At 42.5% G+C, this 20,413-nt stretch overlaps 1 protein-coding gene across 4 annotated transcripts in view; it reads right to left on the reverse strand.

Moving 5' to 3' along the window:
• The window catches only part of LOC132384984 (rho GTPase-activating protein 23-like), a 510,483-nt gene that overhangs the window by 315,971 nt on the left and 174,099 nt on the right, over window positions 1–20,413 (reverse strand). The window contains exon 1 of one of the 4 annotated variants that reach the window (XM_059956702.1): window positions 15,127–15,477. The exons of the other annotated variants lie outside the window; for them this stretch is intronic. Coding sequence (XP_059812685.1) covers window positions 15,127–15,180 — 54 coding nt within the window. The 5' untranslated portion in view covers window positions 15,181–15,477. Of the gene's footprint in view, window positions 1–15,126; window positions 15,478–20,413 lie in introns of those variants that run through there. 4 annotated transcript variants of the gene reach the window in all.

Raw genomic sequence — 20,413 nt, forward strand, 5'->3', positions numbered from 1 at the left:
TCCAATTTCCACTGATATGTTCCCAAAGGAATGCCTTCCAGGAAGCAAAGTCATCTCCTGCAAACATGTTGCGGGAATTATGTCAGGCACACAGGGGTGAGTCATACCCGGAAGTGCCCAGTCCAATTTCTGAAATGACAAATGGACCTACATATGGTTATAACTGTGCTTCACCCCAGCAGGGAGGGAATACAAAGCTCAAAAACTCCTGATCACGTAAGATAATATGGGGGTGGGGAGAACAAACAAAAAGTTATAGAATGAGTAATGACAATAGATTTCCTCCCCTGAAGGTCATTAAACATCCAGTTTTTGTTTTTACAAGAATTACAAAGTTCAAAGTTAATCTTATTATCAAAGTACAGATTTATGTCACCATATGCAACCCTAGGATTCATTTCCTTGCAGGCATTCACAGTAGAACAAAGAAATACAACAGAATCAATGAGAAACTACACACAAAGACTGACAAATTGTGCAAATATAAAAAGAAACAAGTAATAATAAATAGATAGATAAAAAGAACTGAGATCATGAGTTGTAGTGTCTTTGAAAGTGTGTCCACAGGTTGTGTTCAGTGATCAATTTAGTGTTGAGGTGAGTGAAGTTATCCATGCTGGTTCAGGAGCCTGGTGCTTGAGGGGTAATTACTGTTTCTGAACCTGGTGGTGTGGGACTTGAGGCTCCAATACCACCTTCCTAATGGTAGCAGTGAGAAGACAGCATGGCCTGGATGGTAAGGGTCTTTGACGATGGATGCTGCCTTCCAATGACAGCAGAATCAGAATCAGGTTTATTATCATTGGCCTGTGACGTGAAATTTGTTAACTTAGCAGCAGCAGTTCAATACAATACATAATCTAGCAGAGAGAGACAAAAAATAATAATAAATAAAACAAAAATAATAATAAATAAACAAGTAAATCAATTGTGTATATTTTAAATATATTTTTATTAATTTTTAAGAGAATTACATAAAATGAATAGAATAATAGAATAGTGAAAATGAATATTAGCCCTCCCCCCTCCCCTTAACCCTTCCCCCCTTAACATCCCTGTCTAAAAAAAATGAAAAAAGAAAAAAAAAGAAAGAAAGAAGGATTGCCTGGATATCGGAGGATCCCCACATGCTCCATGGAGTTCAAAATAACTTTAGTAAATATCTTTATTTTTTTCCCCAAAAAACTAATAATTTTATCTTCAAAGGACCTATATATTTAATCCTATCTTTTGTAGATAGGGGTGCCAAATTTTCAAAAATATATCATAAAAATATATCACTCTCTTTAAAGACAGCCTAACATCAGCCTCTGAGACAGAGATCACAGGGTCATACTGTATGTAATTAGTTTTACTACAATAAGTGTATGGGACACTGGAAAAATGTTGAATTTCCCCTTGGGGATGAATAAAGTATCTACCTATCTATCTCATCAGGTGCAGCAGGGATCTTCACACCTGTAGTTGTGCTCTCCCTTTCAAAGCGCTCGATGTAGATAAGCTGAATACTTCCAGATTATTAACAGAACTTAAATCTCATAACTCTAATGGTGGGAACTTAGCACAGGCCTCCGGATTTCTTGTCTAGTAACATAACTGTAATTTAACTTCCTTACCAAACTCTTTCTGTGCCTTAACGATGCTATACAATAGCATTTGCCATGTTAGCTTTAAACCTTCACTGAGTTAAATGAAATATGTGTATTTATTCATTTGTGACTCAAAAATTAGAAATTCTTGTCAATCAATTGAATTAGACATTCATACAATATATAAATTTTCATTGTTAGTAGTGACCAATAAAGAACGATAAATCTGGAGATCAGTGTAAGAAATGGCCAAAAACAGGAAATGAAAGTGACCCAAGTGAAATCCTGTTTACATATCCTTTTCCCAGTAGTATATTACAGAAAGCAGCAGTGCTTGTTGCATTTTAAAATGCGTAACAGGAAATTTACTCACCAAAGTCAGACATTGTCTGATAAACAGATTAATGATAATTTAAATGTTGTTGGCAATTTTGCTACAAGCTACACAAGAACAGGCAGGGATGATAATATACCGGCCTGGTAAATGAAGTGGAAAATACAATTTGAGCTCCTTATCGTCACAAAACGCGGAACCTTCATCAAGCCTCAGTAAAATTAGCTTCCATGCTCCAGGAATCATCAGTTCCTCAGGATATGCTGCAAGGTCAGCACTTGCTACTTCAGTAAACCTCCGGAATCTGTGGGTCCACATAGGAAGGGTAGAAATGTAGGAGGAAACCTTTAATGTGTTTAAATCGTGGTCGAGACCAAGTCTGAAATGTTGGTGGACAGTGCAGGAAGCACTTTCCTCTATGACCATAAGACAAAGAAGCTGAGTTAGACCATTCAGCCCATTGAGTCTGCTCCACCATTACATCACAGCTGATTAATTATCCCTCTCAATCTCATTCTCCTGCCTTTTCCCCATAAGCTTTCACCTGATTAACCAAGATCCTATCAAACTCCACTTTAAATATACTACATGCCTTGCCCTCTTCAGCTGTCTGGCAATCAATTCCACAGATTCAGCACCATCTGGCGAAAGAAATTCCCCTTTATCTCTGTTCTAAAGGCAAATCCTTGTATTCTGAGGTTGTGCCCTCTCGTCCCAGACTCCCCCACTATAGGAAACATCCGCTCCGCATCTACTCTATCTGTGTCCTCTGGTCCTAGACTCCCCCACTATAGGAAACATTACCTCCACATCTACTCTATCTGTGTCCTCTGGTCCTAGACTCCCCCACTATAGGAAACATCCTCTCCGCATCTACTCTATCTGTGTCCTCTGGTCCTAGACTCCCCCACTATAGGAAACATCCTCTCCGCATCCACTCTATCTGTGTCCTCTGGTCCTAGACTCCCCCACTATAGGAAACATCCTCTCCACACCCACTCTATCTGTGTCCTCTGGTCCGAGACTCCCCCACTATAGGAAACATCCTCTCCACATCCACTCTATCTGTGTCCTCTGTCCCTAGACTCCCCCACTATAGGAAACATCATCTCTGCATCCACTCTATCTGTGCCCTCCGTCCCTAGACTCCCCCACTATAGGAAACATTACCTCCGCATCTACTCTATCTGTGTCCTCTGGTCCTAGACTCCCCCACTATAGGAAACATCATCTCCGCATCCACTCTATCGGTGCCCTCTGTCCCTAGACTCCCCCACTATAGGAAACATCCTCTCCACATCCACTCTATCTGTGTCCTCTGGTCCTAGACTCCCCCACTATAGGAAACATCCTCTCCACATCCACTCTATCTGTGTCCTCTGGTCCGAGATTCCCCCACTATAGGAAACATCCTCTCCTCATCTACTCTATCTGTGTCCTCTGGTCCTAGACACCCCCACTATAGGAAACATCCTCTCCGCATCCACTCTATCTGTGTCCTCTGGTCCTAGACTCCCCCACTATAGGAAACATCCTCTCCGCATCCACTCTATCTGTGTCCTCTGGTCCTAGACTCCCCCACCATAGGAAACATCCTCTCCACACCCATTCTATCTGTGTCCTCTGGTCCGAGACTCCCCCACTATAGGAAACATCATCTCCGCATCTACTCTATCTGTGTCCTCTGGTCCGAGATTCCCCCACTATAGGAAACATCCTCCCCTCATCCACTCTATCTGTGTCCTCTGGTCCTAGACTCCCCCACTATAGGAAACATCATCTCCGCATCCACTCTATCTGTGTCCCCTGCTCCTAGACTCCCCCACTATAGGAAACATCCTCTCCACATCCACTCTATCTGTGTCCTCTGGTCCTAGACTCCCCCACTATAGGAAACATCCTCTCCTCATACACTCTATCTGTGTCCTGTAGTCGTAGACTCCCCCACTACAGGAAACATCCTCTCCTCATCCGCTCTATCTGTGTCCCCCAGTCGTAGACTCCCCCACTATAGGAAACATCCTCTCCACATCCACTCTATCTGTGTCCCCTAGTCCTAGACTCCCCCACTATAGGAAACATCATCTCCACATCCTCTCGATCTGTGTCCTCTGGTCCTAGACTCCCCCACTGTAGGAAACATCATCTCCGCATCTACTCTATCTGTGTCCTCTGGTCCTAGACTCCCCCACCACAGGAAACATCCTCTCCACATCCACTCTATCTGTGTCCTCTGGTCCTAGACTCCCCCACTATAGGAAACATCTCCGCATCTACTCTATCCGTGTCCTCTGGTCCTAGATTCCCCCACTATAGGAAACATCCTCTCCACATCCACTCTATCTGTGTCCTCTGGTCCTAGACTCCCCCACTATAGGAAACATCCTCTCCACAGCCACTCTATCTGTGTCCTCTGGTCCTAGACTCCCCCACTATAGGAAACATCCTCTCCACATCCACTCTATCTGTGTCCTCTGGTCGTAGACTCCCCCACTATAGGAAACATCATCTCCACATCCACTCTATCTGTGTCCTCTGGTCCTAGACTCCCCCACTATAGGAAACATCCTCTCCACATCCACTCTATCTGTGAACTCTGGTCCTAGACTCTCCCACTATAGGAAACATCCTCTCCACATCCACTCTATCTGTGTCCTCTGGTCCTAGAATCCCCCACTACAGGAAACATCCTCTCCACATCCACTCTATCTGTGTCCTCTGGTCCTAGACTCCCCCACTACAGGAAACATCCTCTCCACATCCACTCTATCTGTGTCCTCTGGTCCTAGACTCCCCCACTATAGGAAACATCCTCTCCACATCCACTCTATCTGTGTCCTCAGGTCCTAGACTCCCCCACTATAGGAAACATCCTCTCCACATCCACTCTATCTGTGTCCTCTGGTCCTAGACTCCCCCACTATAGGAAACATCCTCTCCACAGCCACTCTATCTGTGTCCTCTGGTCCTAGACTCCCCCAATATAGGAAACATCCTCTCCACACCCACTCTATCTGTGTCCTCTGGTCCTAGACTCCCCCAATATAGGAAACATCCTCTCCACACCCACTCTATCTGTGTCCTCTGGTCCTAGACTCCCCCACCACAGGAAACATCCTCTCCACATCCACTCTATCCGTGTCCTCTGGTCCTAGACTCCCCCACTATAGGAAACATCTCCGCATCTACTCTATCCGTGTCCTCTGGTCCTAGATTCCCCCACTATAGGAAACATCCTCTCCACATCCACTCTATCTGTGTCCTCTGGTCCTAGACTCCCCCACTATAGGAAACATCCTCTCCACAGCCACTCTATCTGTGTCCTCTGGTCCTAGACTCCCCCACTATAGGAAACATCCTCTCCACATCCACTCTATCTGTGTCCTCTGGTCGTAGACTCCCCCACTATAGGAAACATCATCTCCACATCCACTCTATCTGTGTCCTCTGGTCCTAGACTCCCCCACTATAGGAAACATCCTCTCCACATCCACTCTATCCGTGAACTCTGGTCCTAGACTCTCCCACTATAGGAAACATCCTCTCCACATCCACTCTATCTGTGTCCTCTGGTCCTAGACTCCCCCACTATAGGAAACATCCTCTCCACAGCCACTCTATCTGTGTCCTCTGGTCCTAGACTCCCCCACTATAGGAAACATCCTCTCCACATCCACTCTATCTGTGTCCTCTGGTCGTAGACTCCCCCACTATAGGAAACATCATCTCCACATCCACTCTATCTGTGTCCTCTGGTCCTAGACTCCCCCACTATAGGAAACATCCTCTCCACATCCACTATCTGTGAACTCTGGTCCTAGACTCTCCCACTATAGGAAACATCCTCTCCACATCCACTCTATCTGTGTCCTCTGGTCCTAGAATCCCCCACTACAGGAAACATCCTCTCCACATCCACTCTATCTGTGTCCTCTGGTCCTAGACTCCCCCACTACAGGAAACATCCTCTCCACATCCACTCTATCTGTGTCCTCTGGTCCTAGACTCCCCCACTATAGGAAACATCCTCTCCACATCCACTCTATCTGTGTCCTCAGGTCCTAGACTCCCCCACTATAGGAAACATCCTCTCCACATCCACTCTATCTGTGTCCTCTGGTCCTAGACTCCCCCACTATAGGAAACATCCTCTCCACATCCACTCTATCTGTGTCCTCTGGTCCTAGACTCCCCCAATATAGGAAACATCCTCTCCACACCCACTCTATCTGTGTCCTCTGGTCCTAGACTCCCCCACTATAGGAAACATCCTCTCCACATCCACTCTATCTGTGTCCTCTGGTCCTAGACTCCCCCACTATAGGAAACATCCTCTCTACATCCACTCTATCTGTGTCCTCTGGTCCTAGACTCCCCCAATATAGGAAACATCCTCTCCACACCCATTCTATCTGTGTCCTCTGGTCCTAGACTCCCCCACTATAGGAAACATCCTCTCCACATCCACTCTATCTATGTCCTCTGGTCCGAGACTCCCCCACTATAGGAAACAATGAGTATAGACAGGCCCAGAGCTAGCAAATGCTCCTCATACATATATTAACACTTTCATTCTCAGGATGATTCTCATGAACCTCCTCTGGACCCTCTCCAATACCAGACAATACACGCCACTATTACAGCTTGGGACATCAGAGTTCAGAGTTCAATTCTGACATCATCTCTAAAGAGTTTGTACATTCCTCCCTGTGAATGCGTGGGTTTCCTCCCACGTTCTAAGGACGTGCCGGCTATTAGGTTAACAGGTCATTGTAAATTGTCCTGTGATCAGGCTAGGATAAAATAGGTGGGTTGTTGGGTGGCGTGGCTCGTTGGGCCCAAAGGGCCTATTCCGCGCTGCATACAATAAATAAATTAAAAAATCCTTTCTTGGGTAAGGAGTCCAAAACTGCTCACAATACCCCAAGTGTAGTCAACAAACTAACTAACATACTTGCTACTTCTGACATCTGATGCATTTCTTCATAATTTAAATAAAGCAGCCAAAATAGGAAATGCTGGAAACACTCAGGAAATCATGGCTTAGTCACATAAAACTAGGAGAATTTCTTTATGTGGAGGATTGTAAACATTTGCCCAAAACTTTCAATGGATGTTTGCACCACTCTGAAAACAGAAAGGTTGAAGTTGACGTCGCTCTAGGATTTTTCAAAGGCCAAATGCACTGCAAGTCAAATAATAACCTTTAACCATTACAAAATGCTCCTGTGCAGTTTATACAAAATGCAGTGACCACAAATATAATGAAAATAAAAGAGACCTGTCAAAGAAAGAGGATTTTCAACACTCTTACTAGACTATTATAACTATTATTAGAACATAGAACATTACAGTACATTACAGGCCCCTCGGCCCATGATGCTATGCTGACCTTTTAATATAAATTCCCTCCTACATAATTCTCCATTTTCTATCATCCATGTGCCTGCCTAAGTGTTTCCTAATTGTCCCTAATGGATCTGCCTCTGTCACCACAACTGGCAGAGTGTTCCATGTACCCACGAGTTGTGTGGTGACACTTGAGGGCTGCCCTCAGCACATCTTCACTTGTGTTGGTCGTTAATGCAAATGATGCATTTCATAGTGTGCTTTGATGCACGTGTGCTAAATATCTGAACCTGAAATTGCAAACTCAAATCAACTGGGACCTTCACAAAGCAGAAAAATCTCCAAACATCGCTCATCTTCAACTATGTAAGGAACCCAATGCACAATGCCAAAGGCAAAAATATAACTCTGCAACGCTAAACTATACCATCTGAAATCCTCACCACCAGTCTTGATGCTGCTGGTTGTGCACTTCAACAGCTGCAATCAAATGTCTGATGATTTATTTAATTGAGAAAGAAGGGTTCATACAATTTTTTTTAAATGAGGAGGGTGAGGGACACCAGGCCAAATGAGTAAACAGAGCAGAGACTCAGATCCGGTGAGTCAAGATTGGGAATCTAGTCAAGCAGCTGGTCACTAGTTTACAGTATAAAGCACAAAGGTCTGGGAGAAGCTTGCAGAGTCACATTGCAAAATGAGAAATTTGCAGTGTATGTTTTGAGTTCTGCTCACCTCATTACATGAAGGATGTGGAAGATTGGAGAGGGTGCAGAGCAGATTTACCAGGATAATGCATGGATTACAGAGCATGTCCTATGAGGATAGGTTGAGCGAGATAGGGCAAAGGCCGATGAGAGAATTGATAGAGGTGTACAAGATAACAAGAGGCATAGATAAAGTGGACAGACAGAGACATTTTCACAGGGTGCACATAACTTTAAGGTGTTTGGAGGAAAGTATGGGGGGATGTCAGAGGTAGATTTTTTTACCCGGAGAATGGTGTTCATGGAATATACTGCCAGGAGTGGTAGTAGAGGGAGATACTTTAGGGAAATTTAAAAGTCTCCTAGATAGGCAGATGGATGAAAGAAAAATGGAGCGCAATGTAGCAGGGACGCATTAGATTGATGTTAGCATAGGTCAAAGGGTGAGAACAACATTGTGGGCTGTAAGTCCTGTACTGTGCTGTAATGCTCAATGTTCTATGCAGTATGATGTAAGTCAAGTAAATGTATGGTGGTGGTGGCAGGCTAAGTTTAGATATACCATTCAAAATTTCAATTTAAGGAACAAAATTAATAAATTATCCTTAAAATAACCACTAAAATGAATTAGCATTTGGAAAAAGGATCAGTATGTTGCTGCTATAACACATGATAGTTTATGGATGAATTTTGTCCAGGAAAATGACTGCAGCAAATGCCTGCTTCTCGACTAACTTCAGTTCCATGCTAGAACGGGGATACATACTCTGAAAGGCATAAGTAGCAACCAGAACCATTTGCTTTAAGAAGCAGTCACCTTCCCTCTTCAGTATACAACAAACATGATTCGTTGGCAATTGTTTTATCCAAGGGGATCAAGTGGATAAAAATCAGCATACACTTTTTTCATTGAGTGAAATAAAGATCACTTGATAAAGATGAGTTGGTAGTTAGGAAGGCAAATGCAGTGTTAGCAATCATCTGAAGAGGACAAGAATATAAGAGCAATTATATAATGCTGAGGCTTTATAAGGCATTTTCAGAGACTGCACTTGGAGTATTCCGAGCTGTTTCAGCTGGTGGCGTAGTGGAATCAGCACTGGACTTTGGGACGAGAGGTCCTGAGTTCAAATCCAGCCGACTCCCATTAAGAGCTGGTGATCTCTAATAAACCACTGCTATAACTTGCCTCGTACGCGATGTCAGAGTGGCATGGAAGGAAATTGTCCACTACCTGGAAATAATTCCAGATGCAACATAGGTTTGGGCCCCTATCTAAGAAAGAATGTGTTGGCATTGGAGAAGGTCCAGAGGAGGTTCACAGGAATGAAAGGGTTAACATGAATACGGGGAGTATTTGATTATCTGGAGGTTAGAAGAATGGGGGCAGGGAGCATTGAAATATGAAATGCCTAGGTAGACTGACCATGGAGAGGATGTTTCACAAAGTGGGGGAGTCCAGGATGTCCTTTTAGATTCGAGATGAGGAAGAATTTCTTCAGCCAGAGTTGTGAATCTGTTGAGTTCATGCCACAGGTGGCTGTGGAAGCCAAGTCATTGGGTGTATTTAAAGTGGAGGTTGATAGGTACTTGATTAATCAGGGTGACAAAGGATACAGGGTGAAGGCAAGAGAATGGGGTTGAGGGGGGATAATAAATCAGCCATACTGGTATAGTGGAGCAGACTCGATGGGTTGAATAGCCTTATTCTGCTTCTATATCTTATGGTCTTAAAATGTAAAATATTGAAATGCAATATTTATTTATTTAGCGATACAGCACAGAGTAAGCCCCTTCCAGCCACACTGCTCCAGCAACCCCTACAACCCTAATTAACACTAAACTACTCACGGGACAATTTTACAATGACCAATTAATCTACCGGGTAAGTCTTTGGACTGTGGGAGAAAACCAGAGGACCCACATATTCCATGGGGGTTTTAAACTTACCTGGGCAAGAGAAAGTACTTTATTACATTCTGTGTTGCCAATGGGAATCCCCAGTGATCATGATGGTGAGATCTAGGGCATCGGATGAAACGTATAATTCTCTAACTACAATCATGTCAAGCTTTTCTGTCATTAATCTGTGGGACAGCTTTCCCAATTTACGCACCGTTCCCGGAGGAGGATTTTACTGGATTAACTGGACAAGTTGGACCTTTGGTTTGTGTAAATCTGGTGTTTACATCTGCTCCAGATGGTTCATGTAGTATTTTTCTGTTTTAATATAATGTACACTCAGTGGCCACTTTATTAGGTACACCTGTACACCTGCTCGTTAATGCAAATATCCAATCATCCAATCATGTAGCAGCAACTCAATGCACAAAAACATATAGGCATTGTAAAGAGGTTCAGTTGTTATTCAGACCATGCATCAGAATGGGGAAGAAATGTGATCTAAGTAACTCTGACTGTGGAATAAATGTTGGTGCCAGAAGGGGTTGTTTGAGTATCACAGAAACTGCTGATCTCCTGGGATTTTCACACACAACAGTCTCTAGAGTTTACATAGAATGGTATGAAAAACAAAACAAAAATATCCAGTGAGAGGCAGTTCTGTGGGTGAGAACGCCTTGTTAATGAGAGAGGTCAGAGGAGAATGGCCGGACTGGTTCAAGCTGACAGGAAGGTGACAGCACCTCTAATAGCCATGTGTCACTACAGTGATGTGCAGGAGACTACCTCCGAATGCACAACACAATGGAATGGATGGGCTACAGCAGCACAAGACCACAAACACAGACTCACTGTCCACTCTATCAGGTACAGTATAAAGTAGCCACTGGGTGTACTTGATGCAAATGAATAGCTTTCTATAGCATTCAGCAGGGCAATTAAGGGTCATCTATATTTTTGTGCAACCAAAGTCACATGCAGACCTCATCAGACCTCCTCCCCCAAAGGATACAAATGAAGCAGAAAAATCTGCTTCAGGAAAATCTGGTTCATGGTCACAAATGTTGATACTACTTTTTTTACTCAGGATTATTTGGTTAGCTGAATCTAGACTTCCCAACTGCTATAGTAAAATTTGAACTCTCACCTTTGGATCATTAGTTGATGCCTCTGTGCAATAATTTAATAATCCAATAATTTAGCCACGACACCACCATTCCCATCAACCAATATAACATGGTTGTTTGTGCCTCAATATAATTTACAAATGCATCTTTTTATTTTTGCAGGCCAAGTCACCTCTCAAATAGACATTTTTTCACCAAAGAATAATTTTTACCAGATCAGAATACTGGCCAGACAGACCAATAGAAGCTTAAAGAGTTTCAAAGCGAGATCATCTTTTGACATTATCTGTTTACAATGTACAAGGACAATATAATCCCTGTAAAACTAACTCAATGTACCTGTATCGATGTCTTGAAAAAAATAACAAGATGTACAAACGTATTGAAAGGTTACAAGATGTACATGAATATAACTAACTGTGCAACTTTGATTAAGAATTCTTGGTATATAAACAGACATTCTGCAGATACTGGATGTCCAGAGTAGCACATAGAAAGTGCTGAAAGAATTCAGCAGGTCAGGCAGCATCTATGGAGAGGAATAACGAGCCAACATTTCAGTTCCTAATGAAGGGTCTTGGTCCAAAACATCAGCTCTTTATTCCTCTCCATAGATACTACAGGCCTTCTGAGTTCCTCCAGCATTTTGTGCGTTACTCTTGACATGCAACCCTGCTTCTTTGCACACAACTCTATTCTGAATACTTGGCATGTTCCCCTGCAATTAGCACTTACATCGGGTGTTTCCATTGTAGGAATACAACTTCAAAGCTCTAAGCAGGAGTACAAAGTTTGACAAATTTACTAGTAAAAATCTAAAATACTGATTGGCACAGATGGTACAGTAAGTCAAAGTCACCAACATGCTGCAGCAAGTCATTTCTCAAAACTGTCAGTTTTCTAGGCTCAAGTTTATTGCTGTGGACTGAGTCAAGTGATTTAAAAGATTTGCTTTATTTGTCACATATACATTGAAACATACAGTGAAATGTGTCATTTGTCCGAGGATGTGCTGGGAGCAGACCACATGTGTCACCATACTTCCGGCCCACAACTTACTAACCCTAACGCGTACATCTTAGGAGTGTGGGAGGGAACTGGAGCACCCAGAGGAAACCCACGCGGTCATGGGGAGAACATACTAATTCCATAGAGGAATTGAAGCTGGGTCACTGGTGGCTGGCATTACGCTAACTGCTTTGCTACTGTGCCACCCGTTAAAATACAGATGAGCTTTATTTGTCACACGTAACTCCACCATGGACGGTTCCAAGCCCGGCTGCAAAAGGAGGGTTGGGCATGGGGCTAGCAAACCCATCCTGTAAAAACTCAGAGTGACAGAAACACAAACAGAAGCTCCAAAGATCTCATCCCTAGGAGCAGCAGGATCACGATGGGCTACACCTGAGGATGACTTGAAAGTCTGGCCCGGGACAGAGGACTCTGGCGAGCTGCTGTCGGCAGCCTATGCCCCAGTAGGGGTGATGGACTTAAGAAGAAGAAGAAGACACCGATACATAGAATGAAATACATCACTTGTGTCAAGAACTAATACAGTCTGAGAATGTGCTGCAGCAGCCCACAAGCATCACCACTCTTCTGGCACCAATATAGCAAGCCCACAACTTAATAACCCTTAATAACCTGGACATCTTTGAAATGTAGGAGGAAACCTGAGCACCCGGAGGAAATCCACACGATCACAGAGAGAGTGTACAAACTTCTTACAGACAGCGACGAGAATTGAGCCCAGGTTGCTGATCTTCCAGTCAAGATGGCACCTGCATACAACGCTCACTTTTTCGACATCTTCTGGATAGATGACAAAACTGTTTACTTCACTTATTTTACACTTGTTTTTCATCCTCAATGTGTTTCTGGAACTGTTAGAGCCTGCAATTTACAGTTTGGAGATCGATTGAGTGACCCAGTGCTTTGCTGACTCTGACAAGTGAGCATGAGCCTCAAAGTGAAGAAACTACGAGATGGGGGCGCAATCCGACATTCGACTCTACTTCGCTGATTAAATCAACGAAGAAAATTGAAACATCAAGGCAAGTGCGGAAGGCGAGTGAGTGTTCAGTGTCGACTGCCCACCTTTGGATCTCTGATGGGATCCCTCTGCTGTCAGAGAAGGAGCCTGTGTGGCCTATCGCTATGTCTGGATGGTAGGCCTCTGTGCTTGAGCAGTCTCTCTCTCTTTGATGATTTTGGAAGATGTTACCATGGTTCTGCATTTATGGATTTGGACTGTGGATCAAGGACATTTTTCAGTCTTAAGGTTCTTATATTCTATGTTGTCGCATGTATTTTCTCTTTTTTTGTGCAGAGGAAGGGTGACCTAGGGGTCAATGTTCTTCTTGCATTTTGTGTTGGGGGGGGGTTTTGGGGGTTGATGATTGTGTTGCGTTCTTTTCTTGTGTGAGGAGTGGGGTGGGAAATTCCTCTTCATCTCTGTTCGAGATGGATATTCTTCTATTTTCAGCTTATAAGGTAAATAAGATTAAAAGCAGAGAATTGTAGTGACTGACAATTCATGCATCTATCAATCTCAATCTTTGAGATAGGCAGATCAGATTTACATCACAACCGTTTTCTTTGTAGCTTCTGACATGGGTAAATGTTTTTTTTTGAGCCCCATAATAAATATATTAAAATTACATAACAGAAATTGCATACAAGATGAAAAGCAGAATGTTTTTCCCAAACATTCACTCATACACTTCAAGGAATGAGAAATTCAATTACATGGTTGAGGGTTCCCATCTAGACCATACTAAGTTGGAAACTTGACAAATATGTTCAACATTTTAAAGGATCTAGACAAAATACAGGAAGAGAAACTGTCTGTTTCATTAGAAAGGTCAAGAACTATAGAGTACAGTTTTATTGAACCAGTAAGAGAACCAAATAAGACTATCGGAAAGTAGTTTTTGTGCAGCGAATGTTTCAAAGGAGTGCACAGGCAGATTTAATTTTGGCTTTCAATTAGTTCAAAGGGCAGAATGGCTACTTTCTATGCCATAATGCTTCTTTAACTCTGAACGGTTTTCAGTATTTAAAGGATAACATACATAAAAAAGCTCTCTGAAGAAAGCTAAAATACATAAGAGCTGTCTAGCCAACAAAATCAACAAAATATTAAATCAAGAATAATACTCATCTACATAATCAGAATTTTTTAAACTTTCAGTCAATCAGATGGCCTCACAGATGATTCATCATCAATCACAAAATGCACAATGTCACGTTTGACTGAAGATAGAAGATAGAACATAAACCAGTACAGCACAGGAACAGGCCCTTCGACTCATAATGCTGTGTCAAACCAATCAAATGGCCAAATAAACTCACCCGTTCTGCCTACACAACATCTATATTCTTCCATTTTCCTCACACCCATGTGCCTATCTAAACGCCCCTAATGTATCTTTCTCTACCACCACTCCAGGTAGCTCAATCCAGGCATCCAGCACACTGTATAAAAAGGTTTTAAGGGACAAAGGAACAATGTAAATAGTATACTGCTATCAAGAATGGTCTCGTTAACATCAGCTATCATTTCCACATACCCACCAATGAATTTCTACATTGTCTACCATAGAGAACTAATACTTCAAGGATGTAAAGATTGATGAATGCTGATCCTTGTCACAAAACACGTGGTTTTGTTTTCTGCTCTTTTAACTCTGAATAAAGAGAGAGCACGGGGGGGATGGTGGTGGGGGACAAGAGAGCGCTAAAACGATCTAGTGCCGATTACAAAGCAGCATTGTTCAAAGAGAAAGGCACTGCTGATGTTAAATAAGTGGACACGGCCACTGCCTGCGTCCACTCAAAAACAGGAAACCTTACCAAAACCAAATGAACAGCAGCAATGCTTAAAACAGAAATTTGCTTATCTAAGGAGTTAAAAGACTGAAGCCCTGCTCAGAGAACTCATATAACTTCACAACAACATTCGGTGTAAAGCCAAATTAATCTGCCTTCATTTTTCAAGGGCCTTGCATTCCTCTGAGTTAATCCTCTTAGTTGCAAATGCATTATAATTAAAAGAAATACCGCAATCCCAAGTTAAGACGATGCAGAGGGCCCAGCATTCCATATTTGTTACTTACTTGTGCCTCCACATAGGGCGGAATTCCAACGAGATAGAAAGCCACGCCATTCATCTGTGAGAAAGATGCCTCCGAGCCGTCAGAGTGTATTACCAAGCCACGCAGACCTTTATCCCTACACGGGTTTTAATTTGCAGTCAGTTAGTAGCCTCCCCCTCTCCCCAAGGCTAAAGCCGTCTATCTGCTGTGCGGAAGAGCGTACATCAGTCTCCTAATGATCATCCCATCCACAGCCAACGAGGAAAGCAAAAAATAAACTTCCAGTACTCTGCACCAGGGGAACTGCCAGAGCATTACTGTGAACACAAAGTTGAAATGTACCAATCAAATAAAACATTTAAAAGCAAGCAGCAGGTTACCACGCTCGTTCCTGTTATCCGCTTTCCCTAACACAAAGCAGTGGTGCTAGCAGGAGGCTCTTTTTTTTTCTCCCTAAATCAGATTGAAAACATCACGGCAGTGCTTTACACAGCAGGCTAAAATGGGAAGAGGAGACTCCCTGCCAGTAAACATTCCAACTGACAGGGGAAATGTGTGACGGAAATACTGGAACAGCACATGGGCTACAGACTGCTCCCAAATCCTGTCTACATCGTACCAAAGAATGCAAACAGACTCATTACTTTTTTTCCTGTTAGGGTTAAAATGGTATCAATTGAGAAGAAAAACTTCAGACTCAAGTGTGGAGTATATAACCGCTGACTTTGCCACTAATATAATGATGAGATTCAAAGCTGAAAGAGGTAGAAAACTTTTATAATTTGCTCTTTTTTTTACAGAAAGGCAGAGGAACTAAGACAATAGAATATTAGTACAGGCACTTCAGCCCGCAATGTTGTGCCGACTTTTTAACCTACTCATGATCAATCTAACCCCTTCCTCCTACATAGCACTCCCCTTTTTGGCTGATCTAAGAGTCTCTTAAATGTCCCTAATGTATCTGCCCCTACTACTACCCAGGCATGGCATTCAATACACTCACCACTCTGTGTAAAGAACTTACGTCTGACATCCTCCTATAATTTCCTTCAATCACCTTAAAATTATGCCCTCCTGGTATTAGCCATTTTCTCACTGGGAAAAATATCTCTGGTCGTTCACTTGATCTGTGCCTCTTATCATCTTGTACACCTCTATCAAGTCTCCTCTCATCCTCCTTTTCTTCAGAAAAAAGCTCTAGCTTGCTCAACTTACCTTCATAAGGCATGCTCCCTAATCCAGGCAGCATCCTCTGCACCCTCTCTAAAACCTCCACATCCTTCCTATAAGAAGAAGATCGGAATTGAACACAACGTTTTTTAAACCGGTGTAGGTTACAGGTAAACAAATAACCAGAGTAGAATCACAACAGATTGGTTGTGGCAGCACTTTCACCCAGGTTTATAAAATTGTGAGGACAAATCTCATTCAAGAAACTATGGAAAACAAATGTAAGCTGATGCACTATACCTCTGTGGAATGGGGGAATGCTGAGTTAAACCAAAGCCCTATCTGTATTCTCAAGGGGACATGAAAGACAATAAAACACTATCTTGATGAACAGGGTTCTGCTTAGTGTCCTGGCCAACATTTATTCTTCAGTAAACATCGCTCGTTCGTCATGTTTTGTGTCATTTGATATGGGCAATCATGGTCTTTCCATGACCTTGATTGTTCTTGGCAAATTTTTCTACAGAAGTGGTTTGCCATTGCTTGCTTCAGTGCAGTGTCTTTACAAGATGGGTGACCCCAGCCATTATCAATACTCTTCAGAGACTGTCTGCCTGGCGTCAGTGCTCATATAACCAGGACTTGTGATATGCACTGGTTGCTCAATAAACATATCTAAAAAAATTGCTTGCTGGTATTTATTGCATGACACTTTCATGGATTTTTCTGCATGAAAATTGGTTCCAGTTTCTGTATCAAATCAAATCAAAATACATTTATTATCAAAGTACCAATGTATATGTCAGCAGATACCACCTTTAGATTCATGTTCTTGCAGGCATTCACAGTAAAAAAAGAAGTAAAATTCAATCAATGGAAAACTACACAAAAAGACTGACAATGTGAAAAAGACAAACTGCAAATACAATAAATTAATGAATGGATAGATTGCTAGATAGATAAGTAAGTAAATCAATCAATCAATCTGAGGGCATGCATGTAGTCCTCGAAAATAAGTCTGTAGGTTGTGGAATCGGTTCAGTTTTGTTTAGTTCAGGTCAGTTCAGTTCAGAGGTGATTGAAGTTATCTACGATGGTTCAGGAGCCTGATGGATGTGGGGTAATAGCTTCCTGAACCTGGTGGTGAGGGACCTAAGGCTCCTGCACCTCACTCCTGATTTTAGCAGCAAGAAGAGAGTGTGGCCTGGATGGTAGGGGTCCTTGATGATGGACATTGTTTTCTTGTGGTAGCATCATATTGTGCCAAATGGTTCAAGAGTCTGATGGTTTGTCAGGTTTCCTACATTACAATGATGATTACTCTTCAGAAGTCTTTAACTGGTTTTATAAAGCATTGAAATATCCAAGTATCAGAATGATAATTTTGTATTTTCATTCATTAGTTATTCTAACATTGGTTCCTTTAGATTGTTGTAGCCGGGGGATAGTAATGGGGGCAAGCTCCCACTAAATGCTACCAATGCCATGCATCTCAAATAGCCTCTGACAACTAAATCCAGCTCTTGGCCTTCACATGTGGTTTAGCTACTAAGCCCAGCAGATCTGTTTCTACTGACAGGAGAAGGGGAAAAAATGGGTTACTGGTGCCTTAAAACCAGTTGCTTTGGGCAGATAAGGTTTGTCATCTGTGGTTGGAAGCTCATCTAAGAGAAGGAAAACTCTGCTCTTAACCCTCCACTGCCTTACAGCTATACTCACTCATAGGGAAGGCTTCGGGAGTAAACCCCGAGGGAAAATTCTGGAGCTGGAGTCCCTAAGGCAGTCCTACGTTGAGTTCAATGCTGATAGACAACTCCTGTGACACTGCTGGTGCCAAACTGTATTGGTCTCTGCCATTCCTTTGGGCTCATCAGCTGTGTGGAGAGGGGGAGGTGACGACATGAGTAACAGTTTACTCTCCATATCGTACTGCCCTACTTGGTGCATCACGTAGGCGGCTAGGGCAGAACATTCGTGGTCGATCCCGACCAACTGTGAAGATATTCCAACATCAGTACAAAAGTGGTTCTAAAACATTTTTATCAGTTTTATTTCCTGTGGGGTGAAACATCACAGTTAGCCAATAAAAGTGCCAATGTAGGCTGATCCCGTTTCTAATCTTATTGTTAATGTCACTGCAAAGTGGAAATATAAACCAGTATCTGTAATAAAATGTATTATAAGCTTTTTTCCTTAATTACCATTAGCAGTTTATAATATTACCAGTTTTTAATGCATTCATTGGATTTCAGCCGTCTATATTGGTTGAAACATTGGATAGTACTTTCGAAACAAAGTTTTGCAATATATAAAACTCTAGGGGAAAGCACGCTGATTGAAAATAGGTCAAATGCTTGTGGTGTCGCACGATGACATCAACAAATTAATAATCACATGTGCAGTTCCATATGTCCTAGGCACCACATTCTGCAGTGTAGATGCGGAGATACTTCATTTCACTATCAATCAAATCTAGACAGCAAACTCCAAAATAAAGGTGCTGAATAATGACATAGTATCTAAGACATCTTAAAGGAGCAATGCCTCAGAAAAGAGGCATCCATCACTTAGGACCCCCATCACGCAGGACATGCCCTCTTCTCCACAAGGTAGGAGGTACAGGAGCCTGAAGGCACAGACTCAGCGATTCAGGAACAGCTTCTTCCCCTCTGCCGTCAGGGAGGAGGTACAAGAGCGTGAAGACACACACTCAACGATTCAGGAACAGCTTCTTCCCCTCTGCCATCAGGGAGGAGGTACAGGAGCCTGAAGACACACACTCAACGATTCAGGAACAGCTTCTTCCCCTCTGCCATCAGGGAGGAGGTACAGGAGCCTGAAGACACACACTCAACGATTCAGGAACAGCTTCTTCCCCTCTGCCACCAGGGAGGAGGTACAGGAGCCTGAAGACACACACTCAACGATTCAGGAACAGCTTCTTCCCCTCTGCCATCAGGGAGGAGGTACAGGAGCCTGAAGCCACACACTCAGCGATTCAGGAACAGCTTCTTCCCCTCTGCCATCCTATTTCTAAGTGGATATTGAATCCATGAGCACTACCTCATTACTTTTTTTAATTTCTGTTTTTGCACTACTTACCTTAATTTAACAATTTTATATTTTTTCTATATTTATCATGTATCACATTATACTGCTGCCTCAAAGGTAACAAATTTCATGACATATAATGTTAAACCTGATTCTGATTCTGATTTTCAATCATGTCTCTTGTTGTTGTTAAAAATTGAAGGAAAGATAAAGATTAGCTGTTTTTTGTCCCATGTTTACTGAAGCATCGAAACATGGTCTGAGGAAGTGTTGGCAGACTGCAAGTGTCGCCACGCTTCTGGTGCCAACATAGCATGCCAACAACTTACCATCCTATATGTCTTTGGAACTTGAAAGAAAACTGAAGCACCTGGAAGAAACCCACATGGTTACAGAAAGAAGGTATAAACTCTTAACAAAAATCAGTGGGAATTGAACCTGGGTCGCTGGAGCTGTAATAGCACTACACTAACCACTACACAGTCATGAAGCCCCATCAAAAATGCTTAAAAATACTATATGCATTTTTGTTCTGGTAATTAAAAAAGGATATATACTTCTATTACTGACTAAAGTATATATGATTTAAGCAAAATAGTTACCTACTTGATTCTAAAAGGTACATCAGTTAAAAATGACAGGAGAAATTGAAAAAAGCACAGATCCTTTGAACTAATCAATGGGGGAATAACTTATAAAGTAAGGGTGCTTTGCAATTCATTGGTGAGCCTCAGATGGAGAACTGCATCTAATCCAGAGCATGAGTACCTTAATAATCAAGAACCTATCAATCCCTGCTTTAGATGTACCCAATTACCTTGCCTCCACAGCCTTCTGTGGCAATCACTTCCACAGATTTACCACCCTCTGCCTAAAGAAATTCTTTCTCATCTCTGTTTCAAAGGGACATCGTTCTATTCTGAGGTTGTGATCTCTGGTCCTATATTCTGCCACTATTGGAAAAATACTCTGCATGTCCACTCTATCTAGGCCTTTCAATATTCAGTAGGTTTCAGTGAGATCCCCCTCATTCTTCTAAATTCCAGAGAGTACAGGCCTAGAGCCATCAGACTCACCTCATATGTTA

Source organism: Hypanus sabinus, chromosome X1, assembly GCF_030144855.1.
Source record: "Hypanus sabinus isolate sHypSab1 chromosome X1, sHypSab1.hap1, whole genome shotgun sequence".
Lineage (NCBI taxonomy): Eukaryota > Metazoa > Chordata > Chondrichthyes > Myliobatiformes > Dasyatidae > Hypanus > Hypanus sabinus.